The sequence below is a fragment of the Tauraco erythrolophus genome, chromosome 6, assembly GCF_009769465.1.
Source record: "Tauraco erythrolophus isolate bTauEry1 chromosome 6, bTauEry1.pri, whole genome shotgun sequence".
Classification (NCBI taxonomy): domain Eukaryota; kingdom Metazoa; phylum Chordata; class Aves; order Musophagiformes; family Musophagidae; genus Tauraco; species Tauraco erythrolophus.
This window is the reverse complement of record NC_141470.1, coordinates 12,803,056-12,829,865: the sequence shown is the minus strand read 5'-3', so window position 1 is coordinate 12,829,865 and position 26,810 is coordinate 12,803,056. Positions and strand designations below refer to the sequence as shown.

Genomic DNA, 26,810 nt, shown 5'->3' with positions numbered 1-26,810 from the left:
CAGGACTATTCTGTGACGTGAATGACTGAAGCTAAGCATACATTTCATCCCAAAGAAAGAGCTGTACAAGGATCTTACTGATTTTGGCTGCACGTTTTATTGCCTGAGCTAAGGCTACGAGCTCTGGTGATTACTTGATAAGATTACTCTCCTTGAACCTGGGATAATGTTGCATGTACCTGGTCAGGCATTAGTATTTTCTCATCAAAATAAGGAAGCTTTCATCTGATAGCTTTAAAATACAGGTGTGCAGCCTACACTGACTGCATCCATCATTCTGAATAAACCAGCGCACATGGTAGCAGCTCTGAAAGATGAGACAAAACATAATCTGTCCCAGTGCAGCCAGCACTTACAGTACTAAGATTGTTTCAGCCACAAGCCCCTTTATACATATCTGACAGATAGCAAAGCAAACGTGATAACAACTGAATTTTACCTTGTGATACTTTGGCACATATAGAAGACAGGAAAATCAGTTCTGACCTTCACACTGTTGTGAAGCACATACTTCTAAACAAGTGCTATTTAAAACCACAGGCTGATCAGAACCATCATATCATTTGTTTTAGTTTAGCATCAGACATTCAAATTACACTTCTTAATCATGTTATGTCATCTGTAAAAAAATTACAGCCTTGCTGAAATGAAATTAACTCACCTAATAAGGCTGCAGGGATTCTGTATGGTTCCTCAACACACTCTGATTTTTTGCTTAGGGAAGTATGTTTTAATGGAGAGATCACCACATTGTGGAACTCTGGCTTCTGTTCTTGTCTCCCTCACCAGCTGGAAGGGTCACTTAATTTTCACTACCTATAAAATAGGGAACCTTCTCCCCTTGCACTATTACTATTAAAGCATATGCAACTCCGAGTAGTGTGACTGCCTTATGCACAAAGGCTGGGTATAAATACTATCTGTCTAAAAATACCCAAGGAATTTGTGAGAATTTTCTCACAAAATCAGCACAGAACCCACTGGGTAACAATGACCCTCTGTCCAAAAGAGTGCGCGGATTTGATTTACAGTTGCAGTGTTGTTCCTTCATTCCCAAGCAGTTGGAAACAAAGTTGTTTCTCTAGGTTCTTCTGCAATTTTTCAAGCATTACCTACAAATAATTGTATCCCAAAAGGCAAAGTGTAGTCTGTATGGCTAGGAAGCCTAGTATTGTAAAATAAAAAAGCCAAAAATGTTTACACACATTGACCAGACATTGTAGTAGAGATGACAGTAATTTATCAGAAACCACGTATGGGAGTTGCAATATATTATACCATCTGTCATTTAGTTTGAGGGCCAAGACACCAAGTCCTAACAGACTGCTGGAGTTCAGTAGCATTTTTCTTCCTCCCTCCATGGCCAGTGGAGTCAGACACAAGTATAGTCCATATCTGGCTGTCAGAGCACAGCTGCTGTGTCCCCTTGGGAAAGGAGGGAAGGACATGACTATCTCTTGTCAAATCAGGCAGGATCCGCAGGGGGGAAAACCCTGATGTCACTGCCACTCATAAAAATCTCTTCAATTTCTCAGGGGCTAAACCAGTGCTGGGATGGAGCACACATCTAAAAGCACAGCCAGGGACCACTCCTGGCGATCTGGTACCTCTTTATAGTTCCATTCAAAGACATGAGTTCACGTCTGAAAGTCCAAACGCCATTCTGTAGCAGCACAACACATCAGCTAATTAATTCTGATGCCAAATGAGTTACAATTTCACTAAGGCTAAGTTGGTGGAGTGCAGAATGTCCAGGTATGACTATCTCTTCCTATTAATGGAATAGATAGCTTGTTTGACCCTGGCTGGGGGTGTTCTTTCTGATGTGCTCCCCACCGTCACGGTAAGGTTTTTATCTTGAACGTACACCTACAAAACCCCCGTCTCCACAAAAACGTTCCCAGGATAGATTTTAGCTTTTTACCACATTACTACTCAAATCAAACTTGAATTTTTAAATAGCACTACCTGCTCCAGAATATGTTCCCAGAGATCTTCTGCATCTCACCCAGTATGGCTAGCAAAAGAGATGACTTACCGCAGCCAACCTGTCCTACAATCATTGTTAGCTGACCTGTGAAAGAGAAAGGCATATACAAGCTTTTGATTTACCAAACGCTCACGGAAAAACATCTTATCCTGTACATCTGATGTCCTTTTGTACCTTGAGGGATTCGGATATCAATGTTGGACAATGCTGGAGGACCTTCAGGTGTCCAAGTGAAAAATCCATTTGTGATCTATGCCGAGAGAGAGAGAAACAAGAAACAGAAAACCAGCTTTAGAGCTGACTTCTTTTTTCAACATCAGAGATACTTCTTCTGTTTTCATTACACTGAACATAGGAACAGACTTAACCTTTGCTCAGTGCAGGAAACAGATCTTCAGGTGACTACTTGTAAAGGCCCTTATTCTGATGTGCAAGAATCTCCGAATTCAAACAAGCACAACAATTAGAAAATTATGCAAAATGCCTGAGGAAAAAGAAGTTGCTGTGTAGAGTTGCTTTTGTATTGTTATTTGTAAGGTGGGCACGTGAAATAAGTGAAACGATTCTGACACGATTAAATTATAGAAAGTCACATTCTGCTCTCTGCAGAGCACACAGCATTCAGTGTCACTCTAGACACACTGCAGCATATACAGCAATTACACAGTCCCATTTCCAAGCACACTGGCAGACCTTTCCACATAAATTAGGTGTTGCTGCCTATTATAGTACTTTCCTTTGTATTTGATATGATTCTCAGATAACCTAGGCTTTGCTAGATACAGAAATCTTTTCACTGAAAAAGGTTAAAAACCAAGAAACAAAGGCTGTTCGGGACTTTAAATGGAGATTTTCATGGATACCGTGAAAAATGGGAAACAGGAGATAATTTTAAAAGGCCTGTATTTATACAGAACCCTCTTCTGTCACTTTTTCAGAGCTACTGAAGCCTTCGAAGCCTTTCAGCAATGCAAGGTGCAACATTTTTTGGTCTGAGTAGAATGGGACGCTTTTATCATACCCTGGAGAAAAAAGTGATACTCTTATCTTGGAGAAACAACATGAAAAAATGAGCAAAAGAAAGTGTGGTGTTCCTCCCTCTAGATTACCATCGGCAGCCAGAGGATCCTCACTCAGAAAATTCGCCTTCATGGGCAATGAGCTGCAGACAGACTACTTAGAAACCACAGAAGCTCCCTGACCCAGGTGCCGCCCGTGGACAGCAATGTCAGCAGATGGAGCCAAAGATTATAGCTGGTCCTGGCTTTCTGTTCAAGACCTTCTAAATACTGTCCTCGCAGAGGTTACTGCTCTGGCCTCTCCTTTGTGACAAACTCCTTTGTTGTCACTCCAGGCTGTCTTTTGATCCAACACATCTCCTCAAAACTCTCTCTCAAATATTCCTGTTATTTTCCTGGAAGTCTGTTGAAGAAGCATCCTGCACCAAAACAGCATGTCAGAAGACAGCCTCTAAAAAAACTTGAAAGCACTACCAGTTGTCCTACTTAGTCTCATGAAACTAAATTATTCATTCTCTTGTGCCAGAAAGGCAAATGTAATACCAGACTTCATAAATACACAGCATCATCACTCTAAGAACCAGCAGGATTTTTATTACATCTGGCCATTTCTATAGCAAATCAAGAGCATCAGTCTTCAAAGTGGCACAGGTAATTTTAACTTTTTCTTCAAAGAAGTTAGCGTAGTTGGGGGTTAGTTTTTAACTTCATCTTGAAAGGCTACTAGGAATTCCAAAAGAGGAAGGGAAGACTCATGACAAGATTATTTTAGCAATGTCTAAAAAAATTCTTTTTGATTTTCTTCATACCATTTTTCTGCACAGGCACTGGAAATGGAAGACAGTGTCTGGCATACATAAAAGGCTGGACCAGATGATCTTTCGAGGTCCCTTCCAACCTGGGCTGTTCTATGTTCTAATTGGAAATTTTTGTCAGGAGAACAGGGCTAATGACTTAAAACACTTCAAACAGCAAATTGCTGAGCGAAATCTAGAGGCATATACACAGCTAATCACAATACAGAGGTCAGAAGTCAATTCTTAAAATGGAAGCCAGAGGAAAGAAAAGTGGAGGTTCATCTCTGATATGAGCCCAAGTGTCTCACAGTTCACATCGAATGCTGGTTCTTGAATTTGAAACTGCCATCAGAACACAAAAGTGACTATTAGTGAGCTAAAGTAACAGTGCTATTAGAGTGACCTTCATATCACCTTTACACAAAAATCATCTGGTTCTGTGATGTTAATGGGTCTTCTCATGTGAGAGCTGTAATTGTTCCAGTCCTCCCTGGCCGGCCTCTTGCGGTTAACGACTTTGAGTGGCTGTGCAAAACCAGAAAAACAGAAATACGCAGTAATTGGCGTCAGTACCAGCACAATGTCCTGAACACAAGTAACCACGTTATGACCTATACAGTCCAGAGTACTGAAAAGAGTTCTTGCAATTGTAGGAAATAATCAGTACGAAACGGAAAAGTAAAAAATTTATTCTGGGTACAAATTACTTCAGCCACTTCACCTGCAATTAAACATCATTACTCACCACTGCCTGGTATTTGCTGTGATTATCGGCACTTCTTAGCTCTGAAGATTTATCGTGCTCTTCTCCAATTTCTTCACTTGACAGGAATTCACTCAGTTTCTGCACACTGAAATGGAAAAAGTGGAATTACACCTCAACCTGGAATGCAAAAATTTTGTTCACTGCAAAGTTTACTATAGAGCATCCCTTTCAGTATTTCAACCACTGTCTGCAGCACAGTTCATTTTCATTTTGTTTATCAAAACGTGCAAGGAGAAGTTAATGCAAGGAAGTTGAAAAACCCACCCTGTTGTCTATTAGCAACTATGATATTTTAATGGTTTGTGCAGATGCTTCTCAAGTCTTGTCTTTTCTGACATCGTCACAGAGGTTACACAAAAGATTTTTTTAGGCATTTGGCGGGACGCAGACCAGCTACAACAGTAGCTTGTTTTGAAGCCACATGCTGAAGTAGAGTTAATGTCATTTGTGTTACTGAAGTGTTAGTTCTACTGAACAGTCTTATGAACAGTAGGAGTCTGATGAAATTCACACACCATGACCTAAATTCAACCAGCTGTGAGGAAATAATACGAAGTGTATGAGCTAATATGAGAAAGGAATATACCTTAACAGAATGTTGCTCAACAGATGAGATATAAAAAGAATTCTGACAACCAGTAACAAAGGAAAAAGCACAAAATCTTCACAAGTTTCTTAAGATTTAATTAGCTAAGAGATAATGTATCTTTATTATGACATTTAACAGATCATGCCATCAATTTTATCTCTGTACCTGTATAAAAGGTTTGTCTAATCTACTCACAGGGACAGCAAATGAAATTTGTAAAGGAATTGGATTGAATCATGAACTCAACATCAAAGGGACTCAATTAGCTGGTTAGCTATCAGCCTCCAAAATAATAAAGTGCCAGAAGGCCTTAGGTTCCTAAAAATAAATTTATGGACAAGGACTGAAAAAATTTATTTCAATATTTAGCCTTAGGCTCCCTACAAAGAAACAGACAAACGATGCCACTGTACCATAGTGATACGTGGTGATTTGTTAGTATGGCAAGTGTAAAAAATAAAAAGAAAAAACCCAGCATTCCTTTTGCATTCCACCTCCAGGGATTTCTTCTTCAGAAGGAGACTTAGTTTCCTCTAAGAATCTCATGAGATAACCCCACTGGTACCAAAATAATGCCTGGACCAAGGCATTACAGCACTGCCTAAGGCACACTCCCTGTACAGTCAGCACTTGTCCTGCAAGTAGAGACGGAGGCCACCTGGGGACCTCTAGAAGAGAACTGGTTCTACAGTTTTTCTGTCAACCTGCCCACTTGCTAATGGCAGCGGAGGACTAAGAGATATACAGTGGGGTGAATTTAGCTAGAGCAGGTACTACAACCTAAGCAACTGAAAAGGGGGAGAATAACTATTTGGAATGGGGCAAGAAGAGTAATAACTAATTAGGCTCAATGCTGGACCAAAATTTCTTAATGGGAAGGTCAATTATATCAAAGGAAGAAATTAAAAGCCCCATCACCGTATCTACTTGCACGAAGCTCTGGAAAGTAGGGCTAGGAATGATCTTTTTTACTCAGGGAACCAGATATTTAGAAGAACCACTTTAAATACCTTTAAATGGACCAAACAATGGTTTAGATGCTGCCTATATGGAGTCGGTAGGCAGCTGCACCTACATTCTCTATAGCAAAACTTACATTGACATTTGAATAATTGCTCTGAAGGGAAGCAGATAGAAAAGTCCCCTGTGTATCTGCTTCAGGGTCTAAAGGGGGAGGAAGAGAAGACAACAAATATATCCTTGGACCATGCATACTCAAATGAGACCATGTCTCTATTAAGCCATTCGATAGTTTGATTTTTGCTCTGTGGTTATATACCAAGATGGCTGTACTCTAAGTGCCAAGACTTGTCTCTGCAAGCCCTCGGCCCAGTGCTGTGCTTGTTTCTGGAATTGCTGCTCCTGTGGCAATTACTGAGGAAACACAGTATAGCTGTGAGAAAAATCTTTTGTTAGAAGCAGCAACTCATATTTCAGGATGCCACACTGTTCTACATTCTTAAAGAATAAAAAAAGTATGTTCTCTGCAGAGCTCTTGGTGACATTGCAATTTCACTAGTATGCCAGTATCTCCATGGGGGAGCTTATTTTGAAGCCACAGAATAGGCGTATTGATTAAAACACGGTTATTTGCACAGCTGACTGAAAAAGTGGTTTCATATTAAATCCAGTAAGATACATAATTCCACTCTTACTACTTGACCTTTGCTGATGGAAAATTGTACACTGTACCTTTGTCCTTGAAGGCCTCACATTTAAGAAATACATCAATTGGCTGCTTAGTTTTAATTCTCAATGGCACACTCTTCTGAAAAAAAAAAAACTTTCCAAAGACATAACAGAGTTTCTCACCTTCCTAAAGACTTTCAACAGTTCCCCCTCTCAGAAGCAAACACCCTGGCCCCATAACTTGAGAAGTTTGCAGGGGCCCTATAAGGAACAAAGATTTAAATCTGTTTTACCATTGTAATGAATCATATAGTCGTTCTGATAGTGTAAACGACAATCCACGAGGATGTTTTGCAATTGAGCACAGGTGTAATAATAAAAGATACTGACAAGTTTATTTGTGGAGATCATTGTCCTTAACAGCATCTGGCATCAGAGGCTGTAGCCAATATTAACAGAGGAGGGGAAGTGCCTGAGACGCAAAGCCAGTAACACCCTCTTAGTGTCCTTTACGTGATCGTTTTACTGACAGATCATCTTCTGCTTCAATTAGTTCCTTTCTGTCACTACAGGAGAAGCTGTCTTGTACACTTGCTAAAACCAAAGACACTATCTCAGCCTGAAGAAACCTGAAGTGTAATTTTATCAAGTCAGGTTACCTTTACCTGATCATACTGATCAGCTCCTTATTAGCAGAAAGGTGTAAAGGCAGGTCACGGTTATAGCAAGAAAACATTAGTTGTGCTCAGTTGGCACAAACACAGCTTTCTAGTAAATGTCTGCTTTTTCACGTTTAACAAGCTATTTAAGCAAGCGTGTGTTTGCAGAGGTTGAAAATATTTGGCACACACTTCCAAAGTATTGTGCTGAAGGATGAGGCTCTCAGAAGACACACCTAGAGTAGCACCAGCAGCACTATGGAGCAGTGCGCTCTGGAGCACTACCTGGGTTACTGCCATACAGACAGCCAGGAAGACAAGGATGACATCAACTTTGCTACAGAGTTTGAATCGTGGGATTCCTGTCTTTGCTACAAGCAGCAGGACAATAGTCTGGCTAACAAGAAGATAACTGCAGAATAACTCTTGAACAACTCCCAGCTAGCCACAATTAATATGTGGTTGATACTAATTGCTTTAGAATTGTTCCCGCAGCATTAACAGGCACACAATTCATTTACAAAGAAATCCTTAGACAAGCCAAAATAAATGCCCATTACCAGTGCAGGCCCCCAGATACTTTGCTGGCTGCAATCTCAGCATGACAATTCGCCATGACTCTAGGGACCACCACGGCGGCTGCAGAACATTTCATGCCAGCCACTGGCACTCTCAGATTTCACACTTGTTAGGAGAGAGGACACAGCTGTGACTTTGCACTGTCAGGGAATTTTAAAACAGCGAGGACAATTTCAGCCTCCTGCTGTAGTCTCCTTTCCATCTCCAAAGCAGCACAAAGGCAATTAAGCAAGGGCTGGCGTCCAGTATCTGTCCCATGGTTTAGACAAGCTCTTAAGACAGCTATATCGGAGGTCACAGAGAGGTCCTAATAAAGTAAGAAGCCCAAACTCTCTCTTCCTCTCCTATCAATCAGGTAGAGTTACACTGCATATGAAAAGCAATAATCTGTGGATATACAAAGTAAAACTTCCAGCGAAACAGCCATTCTACTGGTTATTGTTTTTGAACACTCAGACTAACACGTTCATAAGAAAGTAAAATTCATCAAGACAAGAACAGACGTTATGAACTTACTCCCACACTTAACTGGTTTTTATGGTTTTGTTTGTTTGTTGAAGTCTAGCTCTCCACAAACAGGTCACCTCTCAGGCAGAGGGGTGAGCACAGCCCAAGAGACACACACTGGAATACATGTGCTCTGTGATTACCTTTTTCCTGTCTACACGCTTGATGGAGAGAAACATCTGGGTGATTTACAAAACTAAACCTTCAGTAAGTTAGCACTTCCTTTCTTGTTGCCACATACATGTTGCATGCAATATCAACGTAGCTCAACTCATTCTACACAATGAAGTGCTAGCTGTGGACCGTAAAATATTGGTTGTGAGACTTGTATCAGCAAAGAACTTGGCCCATGTGCTACCACCAAGGGACCCAGGCAAGATAAAAAGTTGGGAAGTAATTTACAACAAAAACAGATAAATAATCACCACATTATTCTAGACTTAAAATTGTAAAATGAGCAACAGACACATTCTCAAAAGTTGGAGAGGTGGTAGCAAAGATATTAATTTTATAGTTCTCACCTTACTAAAGCTTTGACAGTGGATCTAACCACGCTGGAGAGCAGGAACAACGGAGACACAAGAATATGAAACAGGGAGATGGAGGCAAATGCCACTGATGGGGAGAAGTCAGCCTTTCTTGTCAGATGAGCATGGACCACAAATGTCTACGAAGATACAGACATCATCATCAACGTTTTGTCATAAAGAAGGAAACGCACAAAGACTTCATCTTTCATAAGAATTAAATTTACAGAATCTTAATTTATATTCTTTTAACAGTTTAGGGGATACTCCTGCCTGCTTCTGGTCACAGACAACAAGTGGGCATTTTCCATTCTCATGCAAACGTGTAGCAGGTTTGCATCCTGTCCTCCTCCTTCCTCATTTCCACATCACTTATACTTGAAAATGCAGTTGTAATTGATACTACTTAGAAAAGTCCATACTTACTATAAGTACAGCTGCAATTGGTATTGCTGCATTCATAAAGACTGCGAAGGAAAACATGTAGGAACATTTAGAAACAATTTCCATTCAGACATGCTAAATGTTAAAATACAGTATACTAGCTCTGGTTCACAATGGTATTTTTTAGGCTTAAGACAGGAAAAATGCACAACTATCTGCACACATCAGTACAGCGTTTTAAAATGCCTACAGTTTACTTCTCTTTACATCATCAGGACAGAACCCAGCGGCACACCCTGGCAGAGATGACTAATCTACTGGTTTTGGGCTGCGATCAGCTCACACACAGTTCGGGTGAGGAGTGCTGCGGGTCTCCATCTCATGATGGACAGAAAGGCAGAAGCGGTACAAGGTCTGGCGGGTGACTTGAACACCTGGCAGTGAGAGGGAAGGAGCCCCAGCAGAGGCTGCATGGGCCGTGGTGCAGAGACTTTGCTCTGCCCCATCCTGCAGCCCGGCAGCAGGAACTCCTGCGAGAGCTACTGGCACGTACGTCGAGTTGTGACCTACTTCTGGGGCATTGCTTCAGAGGTACGGGGCTTCGTGGCCCCCTCAGGTTTCGGGATGAAATGTAAAGGGTAAGGAAAGATTAGCAACCCTGCACTGTATTATTGATGTAGTTTATTCTTATGGAGGATTTACTCATAATTACTCCTGCTTTGTCAGGCTTGGCTACTTTGTGAATGTCCTCAGGATCTCGACACAGGTTCCGACACTGCCTCAATGTGGTAGAGCTTTGATTTCAGCAGGGCCTCGAGTTATTAAAATGCAAACAATGAATCGGTTTCCTCCCTGACCTCAAACAGTGCCTTGGTGCCCCGGATTCCCTCACTATAGCAACTCATATACTATAGCATTCAGGGGTTATTAAACAGATATATGGTGAGAAATAAGCAAATACTGTTTCGGTATAGGGATCTCTTAGATCAGGCAGGAATATGGGTTAAGAACATAGTAATAAATAGTTATCCATCTAGGAACTTGACTCAGAACCAGGGCTATGATCTTACCCCACACGTCTGTCCCCTCTGTTGCAACCTGAGGATATTATTTAACCTCTACCTTTTCATTTTGACCTTTGCTCAATTTCATTTCATGAAGTAAACAATAGAAAGAATATAGAATCTACAGCTAAAATAGAATTAAAAGATTACACATACTTTTCTGTATGTGTAACAGAAAAGTAAGAGGCTAGGCACTTCTCTTTTGTTTAAACTATGCCTGTTCTTTTTTCCTACCAGGTATAGCCAATGTTCAGACAGTAAAAGCACTCCCTAGTTACTTCATTTGAAGTGGAGTGTCATCGTTTGACCCACAAATACTTCCAGTTGACTGTTTGGCCATCCCTTTCTGGGCATAAATCCCCTGAAGAACTTAACGTACTATCAGATCTTTAATGAATCCTGTAATATACTTGTAAACTCTGTACTCAAGCATAAATAAAATAGTTGTGTTATTTCATGTAGCTCTGATTCCCTGACAGAGGGGAGGTGTTTGAAAATATAGGTATATTTGTATATACATTTCCAAAATAAAAGCTTAGCCTTTGGAAAATGAATACGTATTAAAGACTAGAAATTCATAGTTTACTCCTTGCCGTAGGCAAAAACGTATTCTTCTGAGGAAAATGTTCTTTTCTGTGTTGGAATACAAAGCAGCTTCAGTTCAGACTCTCATTTCTCCTGATGATTCTACTTCCTGATCAGTTTTCACACTTTCTATAAACTGCAGGTAGTTACGGCATAGAAAGTTTGAAAAAGAAGTGAAACTATGTACTACTATTTAATTCCATTAAATCTTTGTATTTGCAATTTGCCTTTGAGACTGCTGCAGTACATGAGTTTGCTTTTACGAATGAATCTGATGAGGGAATCTAGCAAAGCTGTTAAACTTCTTAGAGATGGATCCTGCTCTTGTCTAGAATATGAGATCACACCTGTCAAATACAAAGTTGGACAGATGAAACATACTGTAGGGCGGGCAAAGCCCGCTGCAGTTAAGACAGCTAGGGTCACTTGGTGGCTCCCAAGAAGTCGATCTGAATTTTGCTATTATGTGAGATCACAAGTACATCCAAGGACTTCAAACATCATCTTTCAAGCAAAAAAAATAAAGCTTATTGAGCCACTGGAATTTGAGAGTGGTTGTATTTAATTAATTTTATTTTTTCAATTATGCAAGTGTCCAGAAAAGTAAAATGTTTTCTAAAATAAATTTATTTTGCAGCCAAGGCTTTTGGTTCAATAAGACTCAGACAAAAGTACTTTGTTACTGGAAAAAGGCAGACTGAAAACTGGGGAAAACATTTTCAGTGGTTTCTGAATAGTTTAGGATAGTAACTACTGTTATTTTCCTCTGAGAGTGCCTGGAGTTACTTTGCTTCTGATAGATTAGGCAGAAATTCATAGAACTAGAAAACCATTCCTTTCTTTCTCTGTCTTTTCTAAATATATAGTGTACAGTAAATTCTGTAAAACTGAACATAGGAAAATCTTACTAATCAATATGAAAAAAATTACCTAGGAATCTTCTTTGCTACAGTTAAAGAACTCACCGTCAGAACTCAAAAGGTGTCACTACCAACTTTGCAATTCAGCTTTGATTCTGGTGGATACATTTCATTAAAATTATAGGAAGAGTTAATTTCTGTAACAGCTCTTTCAGTACAGAAGAACAATTCCATATACATACAAACTGGATCCAGGCACAGAGGCGAGGCAGATGAGATCCAATTTCCATGTGGTCTTGAAATGGAATTTTCTTGTGGTCTAGCCAACACTGTCCTGAAACTTGTAGGTATATTTTCTGTAATCCAGTGCAAATCTATCACTCATGAATAGAAGTAGCTCCAACCACATTCTTCCACTGATGTTAATAGCTAAGTATACTTAGGAAAGCGTTGCAGAGTCTATTCAACACTGTATATTAAAGACCCATCTTTAATATAAAAATATTAAAGTATATAAAAACCCCATCTCATTTCTGCTTTCTTATGTTCTAGTAAGTGTCTGCCTTCCTCTTCATCAAAAATACATAAAATCTTGGTCATCTACTGCCTTTTTCATTCTATTTTTTTCTTTCTTAAAAAAAAAAGAAATCATATGTTTGCTATAATATTAGAAAACATACTTTGTGCTGATTATGCCTGCCATTTTATTTATAATTATGGTGAGAAAACCAGTGAGTTCTCCTATATCTATGTTCCCTAGGTAGTCTTCTAAAATGCAAGTTTGTATAGATCAGTGTAATTTCTGCTAAAGACAGAGGGTGTAAGGAACTCCTAAGCTGAAACTACAGGAACCCGTAATAAGACAAAACGATATGCAACATCAACATAAAAAAGCCACACTAGTTTACCCTAGCTGAGAAATTATCTACTGTGTCTTACACATAAATATCACACATAATAAAAAAAAAACAAGAATGCAAATGCAAACATTGAATGTTTCAAGAAGCATTAGTAAACATTTAAAATTGTTTTTAATAATATGGATTCTTATGTCACTATTTCTTTACAGAATAGTCAGTACTCTTGAGATGAATATACCTTTCCTCATTGTAAAAAATGACACTCTGAGGATTTATAATCAAATAAGCCTCCACAGCTCCTTCAGTCTTACAGCTGAACCTGTGGCTCTGACTATAAATAGATTTTAATGCCACATAAAGCACTGCAAACACAGGGAGGCCATCTGTGTTGATCTGGGTGTAGGATGGAGTTTCCGGTCACACAATTTACTCCAGATAAATTCTGTTTATGTCAAAATGGAAGCTGCTCTCCCAGTGCAGAGAGTTCAGGATCCCCAGAGATAAATTCTGGTCACAAAAGTCAATGAAAACCTCAACTTAATGTCAGTTAAATTCAGTTGGATCAGGATCTTTTCCTCAGAGTGCATTACCTATGTGATCATTTGGCAGGGAAGAAAGCCAGCTGAATGTCTCTTAGGCAAATGAAATCAAATAATACCAACCAGACTGCAAATTATTTTCTAAAGGAGTCGTTCTCCTTATTACCCTGGAAGGTATTTGTACAGGTACCTTGTGGCATTCGAATACTTCTCACTAGATGTTTCCATTTCCGGAATATCTTACAGATTACATAAACAGTGTTCTTCAGCATGACTTGACTAATTATTTCTGAAGTATTACAGTAGCAATTATACAGGTGTTGCATATGACCTCCTCAATTACAAAGTGTAACTGGCCCTAAGTCTTTTTAAAAGGATGATAAATGCCTCAGACCAGCTTGTAAATAACAAGACACAAAAGAATCTAGATATGGAATGTTGAAATTGCCAGGATTCTCCTATTTTCCTTTTCAGGACATAGAAATGCTCGTAAGAATAATTTGTTTTCATAAACAATCTGAATTTTAAGTAAGAAAGTGTAAGTACTATCTGATGGAGCTTCAATGCAAAGACGATTCCTGTCACATGATATTACGATATACTGAATGGTGCAAAATGCAGAAGGAAAACAAACATCAACAAAGGTTTCTTCCCAAATGCTGTGTTATAGAGGAGAATATTGCTGGCTGAAGGTAGCCTGTGAAACACTTGTCCCTTAAACACTTTTCTCCAGAAAAACTAATGCTATGAAGCATTAATCTTGACTTTCTCTTTTAGGCATATTTCCCATACAGGCAAAATTCTACTGAATTAAATGGAAAATCTGACTAAATGGAAAGCAAGAAGTACGGATCAGAACCTAAAGCAACTGAAACGATCTGAACAGAGAAATGGTAAACTCATTAGTAGCTAATAATGTGGTAGAACTTCAATTGAACAGCAGATTAGAATGAAAAGACTTACTCGATATGGAGGTATAAAGGGCAAAAGACTTGAGGCTAGTCATTTCTTTTTGTCTGGTTTCCTCTACGCTGCTGTGAAAGATGTGTTCCCACGCATAGAGTTTAAGGAGTTTAATGCCTCGAAGCATCTCGTTTGTCTTCTTCAGTCTCTCATTGGAGTACTCCTGCAACATTTACATACACGTTTACTTAAAGAGTACAATTAAAACCCCTGCCCCCTAAACATAAGGATCACACAAATCGTATGCAGCCCCTTGTAATCAGTCAGGTATGCTTTCCTAGTTGTGTCCATTCAGATGTTTTGCTGTTGTTTTTCACGAAGGTGAGCTTCCCTGGAGCTCCAGTGAAACGGCTATTGGTTTGCACTTCTAAGTCATATAGTTTGTACTAAAAATTTTACTCCTCTGTCAGCTTTTTGATCACTTGCAAGGCAGCCTCTCATGACTTCTACCACCCAGCACACTGGCTGCATTTTCAACAGGCGCTGACCATGTACAGAGGAGACCAGAACACACGGGCAAGCTATGACTGGGCACACTGCTATGCCCAGTCAACGTGGTGTGGAAACAGTGGTGCCAAGGCTGCAAAGCAGCAAGACCACATCAGCAAGAAGCCGTCATGCTGTAGGGAGCCTTGGCTCCGAGCAGGGCCAGCTAGCTCAGGCACAATAATAACACTGGTAAAGTTACACTCCCAGTAAAGCATAACTGGAAGTTAGGCTGCTTCCAGTTCTCAGGCTAGCTCAAGGATCTTTGTACCGCAGCGGTACATTTCTAGCACAAAATGCTCTGCTCCCATCTGCAGGAATTTCTAGGGGATGCTGACTGTCTGCTTGGATGCTACGAGGACGGATGCTGCCTACGTTTCTAGAAGGGTGTATACTGTTGATGTGAAGGCATTACTTTTCACAAAGGAACATGCACAAGTAACATTCATTACTACCCATGATTTGTGGCAGAAGAGATTTCAGCAAGCTGTCTGGCTCCGCTACGGGTTCACATGGCTTCCTTGGCAGTGCAACAGTCGCTGAAAGTGGGGATAAGGTTCAGAGCAGCTAGGCATGGCAATTCCAATGAACCAAGGTAACTTTTTTGGCAGTGATACAGCTGATTCAAATTATAGACAAGCCAAGTGAGGGACCAAGGAACAGCTTGTGACTGAGCAGACCTCTAAGCTCTCCAGTTAAGGAACATCCTGTGGGAGTTAGGACTGTCCATAGCTTATTTAAATAAATCACTTTGATAGATTTCCACAGCTATGATGCATCTGGGGTCTGAATTTGGATGCAGCATTCCTACTTCCTTTCCCCTTGCACAACTTACCCTGCACGATTCATTTGTGCACCATCTGACTGCATAAAGCCGTTTCAGTCAACGATTACTGACCATTTACATTTGTAAGTTAGAAAGATCTGAAGTTTTTTTGCTTTAGGGAAACACATGCCTGTTGAAAAATATAAACCCTCAAAACTGCATCTTTACTGCTTACGCTTACCATGTTTTCACATTCTTGAACGTTACCAACGTTTGAGAATCAGTTCTTGGTCAACATCCATGGTTAGCTTTGTAATTCCAAACACGGACCAATGCATAATTACCAGAGGTGCCATTTGTATCACATACGAGTTTGAAGACACTTACCAATGTGCTTCTCTGGGCCTGTGAGAGTTTTGTTGCTACAAAGTACTGAACAGGTGCAAGGACTATGATTACTGCTGCTCCAATTAAGGCACTGATTCCAAGAAGGTAGTAGAGCAGAAGAACTCCCACAATTATCTGTTGGAGAAAACAAAGTGAGAGGAAGGCTTGGGATATCTTAACTCTGGGTATGCACCACAAAGACCAATCACAGGGTAACTGGACAGCACGTTCAAAAACAACAGCCACTGCAGCTAACCCTACTCCCAAACATTGTACGTTCTGCATCGCTGGCACAGTGGGGTTTGATCAGTCAGGACATTCTGTCAGAGGACCAAATATCCCCACCTAGTATTCCTCCCCAGCTTGTGGATTCTGTGTATTTCCATTTCATGGACTCCCCATTATGAACAGAAGAAGGCTGTACAAATTGCATGTCTTCTATAATGTAACTATCACAGCTATTTAAAATAACTTTATTTAAAAGTAAATATAGTTATAAAAAAGTCTTTAAATAAAATTCAGATGTTATTTTTAAATATTTCCAAGTAATACACTGAGATATTCCTTTTACAGTCACTATGAAATATTTTCTCCCCATTGGCCAGATGACATAGCATGCATTTTCTCCGAGTTACAATTTTTTTTTCTTTGACATATAAGCATTTTTACACTGGGGGAGAAGTCACATCTCACAGTTTGATCAGAACTGACTAGTCTACAACATATGAGATCCGCACAAAGAAGGAATGCTTCTTTGTTTACTATAGAAACTCACATGAAATATGATTAAAAATACAACTGATCTTGTAAATGTTAACATGACATTACTACTGAGCAGTACATGAAAAAGGAACATCATAAATCATATTACTAAGAACCTCTACTTCAAATAAACTCTAACATGAACTTGTAAGGAACTGTTTTAAGGATGCACAGAACCAGACTGGCAATGACTGTTAAGAAACAGTTAGAGAAACAGCTTAAGAAAAAAAAAAAAAGGTATGTCTTTGGATAAATAAGAGCCTAGAAAGAAAGCCACAGTCTGCATGGAAAGGGATACTGTAAGCAGCTCAATAAACACAAACAAGGTATATAAGCCACCAATGTTAATTACCACCATTCTAATAACTGACTCCTGGAGCACTGACGCTCCATATAATTTATCAGTACAAGCTGATAAATTAATCAGAAGACATAGTGACAGAAAGTTAATTTCATACACCATTTTCCTTAATTAGAAAATAAATAACTGGAAATTTCCTTAAAGCATTATCTACTATTCACGCTGTACTCACATATTCTCATAACCCTCACACAAACACTATCTTCCATCATTTCAAAGCTCAGTAGTCATACACCCATCCATTCCCACACATATTTATAGGAATTGGGTGTTTCCATGAAGAAAAAGAGTCCTTAGTTTCCACATAGCCATCTTGATATTTTCAAGAATTTAAGACACACAGAGAGAAAATACAGAGTATTTTTTTCCCCCTTAACAATCCTTTAATGCCTCTCTGCAGATGAACTAAAGTAAAACATGACACTCAAAACCAGACACAGTATTTACTTAGGAAACACACGATAACGTGAAAGTAAAGTCCTATTGTATGTACACATGGCCCAGAGGAGTTGTAGATGCCCCATCCCTGGAAGTGTTCAAGGCCAGGTTGGATAAGGCTTTGGGCAACCTGGTGTAGTGGAGGGTTTCCCTGCCCATGGCAGGGGGGTTGGAACTAGATGATCTTTGAGGTCCTTTCCAACCCTAAACCATTCTATGATTCTATACACCACAAATCTAGTAAGAGCAAAGGTTAAATTGTAAATTAAAAATCTTCTAGTGACAAGTAAGAAATCATCTTTCATCTGAAGTCAGGAAATCCATGAATGTATGAAGCCAAAGAAAACATGCAAGGCCCCTGTCAGATAGCCCTGTCAAAGCTCCCCTCCAAAACATGAAATGGTCTTGGTCTTTATAGGTCAAGATATTTGTTCCCCAGTGCTTCTTCACGGGCAGACCATCTAGGCACTCAAAATACAGGAAAGCATCGAACAGTGCACAGTTAAGAGATGTTCAATAATACAAAGGCAATGCAGAATACTGACTCCCTGCTTTACTGCCTTCCCCTGCTACTGGTTGAGTGTCAAGGACATTATGGGACCATCTGGTCCCAGAAACACAGCCTCAGCCTCTCCCATAGACGAAAGGAAAGCTATTCTAGCTATTGGATCCAGAGGGAGTTGCTAGCTCACACCTGCTTTCCCAACCCCGTCCTGGCTATTGAAAGGGTCAGTCTTTGCAACAAAATTCTGTATTTTCACAATAGACTAAAAATTATCCCATTTTTGTCTTCTTTATATCGTGATAATAAGGGTAAACTTCTAAAACATATTCATCATGTATGAGAAAAAAATAATCTCAATGTAAGTATGCGAATGCTTTTATCTGAAAAGCGCTGAAATCTGTAAGCATTATTGCAAGTAATTTTATATTTATCATACCCCACAGTCAAGAATAAACAGTACGTAGATAATATCTGAACTGCTCGAGGACAGCATCTGGCAGATGGGAAGGCTCTCATTAATATTTCTGAGAAGGTAATGATCATATTTTTTTACAAACTGTGTAATGAAACACTTTGCTTCAAAATCCCAAAGCTCTTACCTGCCAGATATACATCACGAGCAAGAAGCTCACCAATAGCTCTGGTTATTTTGTCTTGATTATTTATTGAAGATAAGAAATACTTTCAGCCAGAGACTGCTTTGTGGCCAGTTTTGAAAGAGACAAACATCCTTTCATTACAGCTGTAAGCTACCCCTGCCAGTGAACCAGAGATATGAGAATACAGGATTCTTTAATAATCACAATGAAGTCAAACAAGAGTGTTTATGAAACGAAGGTGGGGGAGAAAGCCTTCATAGGGCTTCATTTTGCTCCCAGGGTTTGAGCCAAACCTACTGAGGGCATCTTTCAATTGATGGGCATCCCCGGGCCTCTTTTCATGGACTTCAATGGCCTTCAAACAGTAAGTTAAGGCAATGATAAAGCTCCTATTGACTCCAGTCAGAGCAAAGATGGGGCTCAAATTATCTGGATTGTATAGAAAACCCAGATAATTTAACTTGTTATGAACGGCTATTACAAAATCTACAGCAGATGCTGAAGTGCTGATTGTTAGTTTAAGAGCTACAAAACAATTAAAAATCTGTTTTAAATAATAATGAAGCTTGTGCAACTTTTTATTAGCCCTCTCTCAAGCATCCAGTAATTTCATTCACTGCCTCATAAAACAACGTACTGAATGAATGTTGCGGAAACATGTTTTGAAGAAACCCTTGTGACCAACGTGACTGATTGATTTGTGCCTTGCAATGACTGCACCATCCACAAAACAGGAGCACGCTTTGACACTGTCCTCATCTCCTAAGGAGCATCGCAGGGTGAATTTTAATGCAAATACAATAATATTTTCAGAAGACCATCAGGAAATCTTTACGACCGTGTGACTTCTGGCACATTAGAGCAAAATGTTGTTACAGAACATGCCATGAAATTGGCTTCTCAGCTGCACTAAAGCGCTCTCTACACTGAGCTGCCAGAGGGGTCTTACAAAAAGTCAACATGAAATTGGTGCCTCTTCCATCACCTGTTTTGCTAACAGACTTACAATGGAGACTAAGGCTAGGGTATAACTGGACCCTAAACATTATCATTAAAGGGGTGGACTCTTAAAGTCTTGTAGCTCTTTCAGCAATATCATCTAAGCAGTATACAATCACTGATTTCTTACTGCAGGGTACTTCTAGTAAATGGACAAAAAATACTCTGATATCCAAATTATTACTAACAAACTGCCAACCTGTAAACATATTTAATATATTTCATGTAAGTTTCTTTTCATTATAGTTGTCTTCTCTTTTGCAATTAGAAATCAGTATAAGGACATGTTCCTTGATCTCCCCTCCCCTCTCTTTAAAATAATCAGGTTTCCAGTTTTTTCCCCCTATAATTTCAGTGAAACCATCTTGATGCTAAAAAATGTCAAGTTTCTTTCTGAAAAATTCCTGCTGATAATTGCGATATTCATCAACATTTTTTAATTAATGGATGTCATCTACCTGGACTTGTGCAAAGCTTTTGACACTGTCCCGCACGACATTCTTCTCTCTAAATTAGAGAGTCATGGGTTTGATGGATGGACCACTCGGTGGATAAGGAATTGGCTCAATGGCCGCACTCAGAGAGTAGTGGTCAACGGCTCAATGTCCAAGTGGAGACCGGTCACAAGTGGCGTCCCTCAGGGGTCCGTGTTGGGCCCGGCCCTCTTCAACATCTTTGTCGGTGACGTGGACAGTGGCATGGAGTGCACCCTCAGCAAGTTCGCCGATGACACCAAGCTGTGTGGTGCCGTCGACACGCTGGAAGGGAGGGATGCCATCCAGAGGGACCTTGACAGGCTGGAGAGGTGGGCCCGTACCAACCTCATGAAGTTTAACCAGGCCAAATGCAAGGTCCTACATCTGGGTCGTGGCAATCCCAGGCATAAATACAGACTGGGTGGTGATTGGATCGAGAGCAGCCCTGAGGAGAAGGACTTGGGAGTACTGGTGGACGAGAAGCTCAATATGAGCCGGCAATGTGCTCTTGCGGCCCAGAAGGCCAACCGCGTCCTGGGCTGCATCAAGAGGAGCGTGGCCAGCAGGTCGAGGGAGGTGATTCTCCCCCTCTACTCTGCCCTCGTGAGACCTCACTTGGAGTACTGCGTCCAGTTCTGGAGTCCCCAACATAAGAAGGACATGGACCAGTTGGAGAGGGTCCAGAGGAGGGCCACGAAGATGATAAGAGGGCTGGAGCACCTTTCCTATGAGGACAGGCTGAAAGAGTTGGGGCTGTTCAGCCTGGAGAAGAGGAGGCTCCGGGGTGACCTTATAGCGGTCTTCCAGTACCTCAAGGGGGCCTACAGGAAAGATGGGGAGAGGCTGTTCAGGACGGCCAGTTATGATAGGACAAGGGGTAATGGTTTTAAAATAGAGGGAGGTAGGTTCAGGTTGGATATTAGGAAAAAATTTTTTACTATGAGAGTGGTAGAACACTGGAACAGGTTGCCCAAAGAGGTGGTGGATGCTCCATCCCTGGAGACGTTCAAGGCCAGGTTGGACAAGGCCCTGAGCAACCTGATCTAGTAGGAGATATCCCTGTTCCTTGCAGGGGGGTTGGACTAGATGACCTTTGAAGGTCCCTTCCAGCCCTAACCATTCTATGATTCTATGATGAATTCTAGAAAGTAAAAAGTTTTTAACTGGCATATAAACCTCTCCAGAACAGATCAGGAAAACATGTCTATACCCTGATGCAGTTACTCCTACACAAAAAGGCAGCAAATGCATTTATACCACATGAATGCAGCCACACTATGACCTGTATAAATATGACTACAACCACTTTAAATCTGAATATTTTAACAGGTATAGTTATATACAGCTCTCACGTGTTGTAAACGCAAACCCTAGCCACGAAAGCACAGTTAAAAGAAGTCATCAGTTAGTAAGCTGCTGATTGTTTACACCTTAATGCGCGCACTATCCTGATTTGAGGCTTTACACAACTCTCATTGGAGTTAACGAAAGTTTTACCAGAGATTCAGACAGACTTCTCCTTCCTCCACATCCTTCTGCAGTCTCAGAAGCAATCTACCCCTCACTACCACAGAGATACTAGAAGACATATGGTAACATATTAGGTTTCAAACACATAGCAAAAGCGTGAAGACTCCCAGACTATTTCAAGAGGGTACTAGCTGGTTTTCCAGAGACCAAATACGTCCCAAAGAATGAGACTACACAAAGAGGACACAAGATGCATTCAAAACTTCACTATCACTGAGAACGAAGAAGGACCGTCATTGCCCCTCCCTAGTATTTTCCTTGGTCAAGAAAAAAATAAACCCAGGGAAAATACTTAAACCAGGGAGGTTTTTTCCAGGTTAGAAAATTAATCTGTTAATCATACAATCAGATTATTTTACGATCCTCACAAAGGAGGACTTGCTTATCTGAGCTGTAGCAGCTTGACCAAAATCTCCTGGTTTCAACAAAAACAACTCTAAAATCCATTTAATTTTAATATGCATCTCTATTGTCAGAAACGAATTCAGCTCTCCTGATGGTCAGTAGTCTAGCACCTTACTCTTTGAAGGACATTCAAATAATTTATATAATCACCTGAACGGCTGGCTTTTCTTCCCCATCCCCAACTTTTCAATGTAATATTCTTACGTGCTCAACATCTTATAGAAGAAAATTACCAGTAGCAGATGTTGATGGACACAAGAACTCCTAAGCAACACTCCTAAAGCCACATTAGAAACTGGAAACGTGATCTACCAGTTGCAGTCCGTATACAGTCCCATGAAAACGATTTCATCTTCGGGCAAGAGCAGGCAACCCAAAATGCAGAGCAGCTGGGTATATTACTTGCAGCTTTCTGACTTCCACACCAGCCAAATCAGCCTCTATGTAGTGCTGGAACCAGACCACCTTTGTGACATGAACACAACGGAGTTTTCATCATGTTTTTGAAACTAAGTGATACTTTTAGAAAATATTGAGTGGATTTAAAGTCCACTGCCTCTTTTGTTTGTATTTACTTTTAGCATTGAAGCACTCTCAACAGAAATATGCCAAGTAGCTGGAAGAAAGCAGAAAGAATTGCACGGTACTGTATTAATATCAGATGAAACCACATGCTTTACCGTCAACTTTCCCAGTAAGTTCCTAAATGGAAGTGCAGGAGGTTTCTACAGTTTTGTTTAAGTACTAGCTCTTCTAAACTAAGTAATTTGAATTTCTCATTGTTTCAGCAAGCGTGAACTTTGAAAAATGATCCAAGGTTGTACTGAGATCGCTCTGGCCTCCTACTACTACTCTGTGTCTGCTCTACCTTCTCACTAGCATAAACTTAAATTAATCACATGACCATCCAGTGAGATTCACCACTTCACAGACTCAGAGGAATACTACCTTACTGAAAATAGACCAGTTTTGATTAGATTAGTTTTTCAGTAGCTCTGCAAGTTCAAGTGACACAACGCACAATCTATAAAGCTGGAACAACGGAGGAGGTAAAAACACCACGTTTCCATGTTGGACATTGCATATGAACCCCTGTTTCTGCAAGGGAACATGCTTAGGATTAATTTAAATCAATGGCAAAAGTACTCTGAGATGAGACTCTGCTTTCCTCATCTTAAAGACTTGATAAAACACAAGGGCATTACACAAAGCTACAGGACATGGAACGAGGAGTCACCAGGCGATTGAGTGTGAGTTAGAACAGTGACCTGCTCTGTCGTGCATGTGGGAAAGGGGACTGAAAGGATGAGAGTGGTATTTAGAGATAGGAGACAAAAGACACCGAAGAGGATAAAGTAGCAAAACCATTTAATATAACAAATGAATCTGTGGAATTTCATATGCTAGAATTTATCATCCATGAGGCAGCAGCAGTTTTAAGAGATGTCCAATGGATCATTTCTAAGCGATCGCGTTTTTGAATAAACTGCTACTCTCTTTCTTCTGCTGGGATTCAGAAGACAAATGATTGCAATACATTCCAGTTAACTCCCCTGACGTAATAAATGAATGCACTGGAATAACATAACCTGCTGCACCCTATAAATTCTTGTTACAAATCCAAAGCATGTTTGGCAGTGGTCAAGATCCTAATACAATCCTAAATACCTAGAGTCATGTCACAGATGTGCAATATCTTACGTACAATGTTTCAAGATATTAATAACTTGAAATCTTATTTCAAGTTATTAACTTCTTTAATATTTCTACTCTCATGAAATTCCCAAGCAGTCAATCACTACAAACATCAATAACAAAAGCACGTTCAATCTCCTCACCTGTACTGGCATAGCCCAAAGGTTAGGGCAGAGGAAAAAGAACCACATCAGCTGATTTGTGTCTATGGCAACCAGGTTACAGATCTGGCCTGCAGTCATCTCCCCCATAGACATGTTAGAAGTCGAAAGCTGCATAATTTTATTGTATATTTTTGTCTGGAAGAGAGGTTAAAAAGTGTTACCGTATAGAAATAAAAAAAGATTTGTAACTCCATCTAAAACCCAGGTGTAGTCCAGCACGCTGCCCAAAACCAACATTCACAGTAACTTGAATGAAGAGCTTAAAGTTTGACCTTTTGTGTTATGATGGAAAATTTTAAGCTACTGTCTTACTGGTCACCCACAAAAAGCACAGTCCAATTAGGTACATAATGGTCGTCTAAGCACTCCCTTTTTGCCTCCCTGTGGACCAGTAAGAGAATGAAAAATGTCTAAGAATCACATTAGTGACTATGATTTATACCTCCAACTTCTCCACGGAGTGCCCTTGCTGTTACTAGTGCTAATAAAGTAATATATTATTACATTCAATATATAACAGTCAATATATTATAATCCTTGTTATTTTCCTCTGGCAACTGATTTAGGTCCCATCCAACCTCAGAACCATGCTCCTGGCTGAGAACATTGTTACGTTTTGGCTGGAGAGCTCAGTTCCATTACAAAGTTTAATTCACAGACAACTAAAGCAACAGGTTCGATTTTATCCTGAATTACGTAGTAATTCTCAGTGCAGAATCAGGCACCGTGTGTAAAAATAACTTAATACACAACAATGAAAGTGTACTTTTACCAGCTGATTTAGTAAAAGACTACACAGTGAAACTTTGCAGTCATGAGACTTAGCTGACAGGAGGCACGTTGATTCAGTAAGTGCCTTTCATTCAAGTGCCAGCTGGCCCTCATGAAGCATAAAGTCACACAGGGCACGTTGAACAGGTGCAGATTTACACAGGGGAGGAAAAGAGATAAAAGGTTTAAAGAATATTGAAAAATTACAGGAAAAAAATGGATAAAAATATTGGCTCAGAGACTGCAATTAACACTAATTCTGCTGCTTAGAGTGGTGGCTAGAAATTTTCCAATTTGAATGGTTCAACTGCTGGCATTATCTGGGCCTCTGTAATACCCAGTGTAGAGAACACAAAGTTTTTCTTAAAAAAAACTAATGTAACGCTATTTTCCAGCAATTCCCCTTTCACACTTGCTGTGGTCCATGTATTTTTCAGTTACTTGCAGCTCTTCTCCTTGATACAACACATGCAATTTTTCTTATATATATTTCGGGTCAAGTTTTTATTTCTTTAGGAACTTTATACTTCACTCTAATAAGGGAAAACCAATGGATGGAATTCAGAAGTCTGGCAGTTGACAAGTGCTTCCAAGCGTAAGATCAAAAGAGGATTAAACAATTACACTGCTATTGAAAGCATCCATCCATCACACAGACCCTCAGAGGATCTATGCAGTTCAGTGGATAGATGGTGTAACTTACAAGGCTGGCTCTCAGGCTGTCAGAGGGTAGGTTTCAGCCAGCGCGCTGGGCAATATCACATTGTAATCTTACACCTAATTCATTTCCAGGCATAGATCTTTGCATAGCACATAAAACTTTGATCTGCTGTTCACAGTTATAGAATGATTGTGGACTCCATTTTACCAACCTTCCTTAAGCTCAGTAATTACAGACTCCACACTACTCCATGCATTGGGAATACAACCTATCCTTTTGGCCAAAGTATATATAAAAGACGTTCTAAAGATGCATTATTTGCATGGGATGTTACAAAAACGGGCCTTTGGGATGGGAGAGGTGTAGTTCAGAACACAGATTCTTTCAAAAGTTACGTTTAGTTTTACTCTCAGCAAATTTATGCTCAAAGGTAAGAAGAAATACAGCATTAGATATTACAAATAAATATTTACATAAAATCATCAAATAAGATGCAGAGGAAAGAGAACGCAGGTCTAAGTTAACACAATCTTTAACGGCAACATTCAACACATTTCAGGAAAGAAGCATTTCAGAATTTAAGGACTACAATTATAATTTGTATTTACAAACACACATATGATTGTATGAAAATAGGTTAATAAATAATACATTGGCTACCTGTATTGCGCCTCTCAAGTTGATTCCTGTTTCAATAGCAACATAGTATGATGCTTGGAGAAACGTCCTTTGCAATAGAAGGGCAAAAAATAAGAGTACAGCCAAAACGTAAGCATTGGACAGGAACTCTTGAGACGAAATAAAGAAAACACCAAGAATTTTAGTCTATAAAAAAAAAGAAAGTTAGAAATCAGGTGCAATGGTAATTTATATACCAGTTTTGCATAATTAATAAGCAGACATAACCACAATTTATTACTCTGAAAGTGCTTCCAACCTGATCTGCAACCTCATGGTTTACCATCTCAAGGAAACAGTCATATAATGTGCCAACTCAGTAAGCTTTATTTAAACGCAGAATGCCATTTACAGGATTTCTGACATCCTTCCAAAAATCTAGGACGCTTTGAGTAACTCCATATGGTCATTTGCCAAAAGATGTGCACTGCCCATTATCGGAAAGGAGTAGTTAACATCCTTTCAGAGAAATTAATCTCTTTATTTTAGCACCTCAGGTTACTGGCCACTAAAATGACCTTCACAACTTGCCAAAAACACATCTTCCAACTCCTGGAACTAGGCACATTTATTTTGGTTTGCAGCATCCAACAGGTTTGTTGAGCATTTTTATTTATGGTCATTACATCCCAGCAAGTACATGATATCACTAAAGTGCATTTTGAAGTATATCTAGAGTTTACAGGGAAAGTAACATATTAATTCTAGATTATATTTAATAAGCAGACACCTTTGGTGCCACAACTAGCTGAGAGGCTGGCTCACCTCTGGAAGCCTTCTGAAAGTAAAATGCCTTCTTCTTTCTCCCCT

The 26,810-nt window shown here is 39.9% G+C and overlaps 1 protein-coding gene across 2 annotated transcripts in view; it reads right to left on the bottom strand.

Annotated features, from left to right (window-relative positions):
- Nucleotides 1–26,810, bottom strand: part of ABCC8 (ATP binding cassette subfamily C member 8) — a 79,995-nt gene that overhangs the window by 36,679 nt on the left and 16,506 nt on the right. For both annotated transcript variants that reach the window (XM_086614010.1, XM_086614011.1), the window contains exons 7-16: nt 25,983–26,147; nt 23,870–24,025; nt 15,957–16,091; nt 14,318–14,480; nt 9,489–9,529; nt 9,057–9,202; nt 4,552–4,657; nt 4,221–4,331; nt 2,165–2,240; nt 1,969–2,074 (exon numbers count right to left, since the gene is read on the bottom strand). In XM_086614010.1, coding sequence (XP_086470136.1) covers nt 1,969–2,074; nt 2,165–2,240; nt 4,221–4,331; nt 4,552–4,657; nt 9,057–9,202; nt 9,489–9,529; nt 14,318–14,480; nt 15,957–16,091; nt 23,870–24,025; nt 25,983–26,147 — 1,205 coding nt within the window. The remainder of the gene's footprint in view (nt 1–1,968; nt 2,075–2,164; nt 2,241–4,220; nt 4,332–4,551; nt 4,658–9,056; nt 9,203–9,488; nt 9,530–14,317; nt 14,481–15,956; nt 16,092–23,869; nt 24,026–25,982; nt 26,148–26,810) is intronic.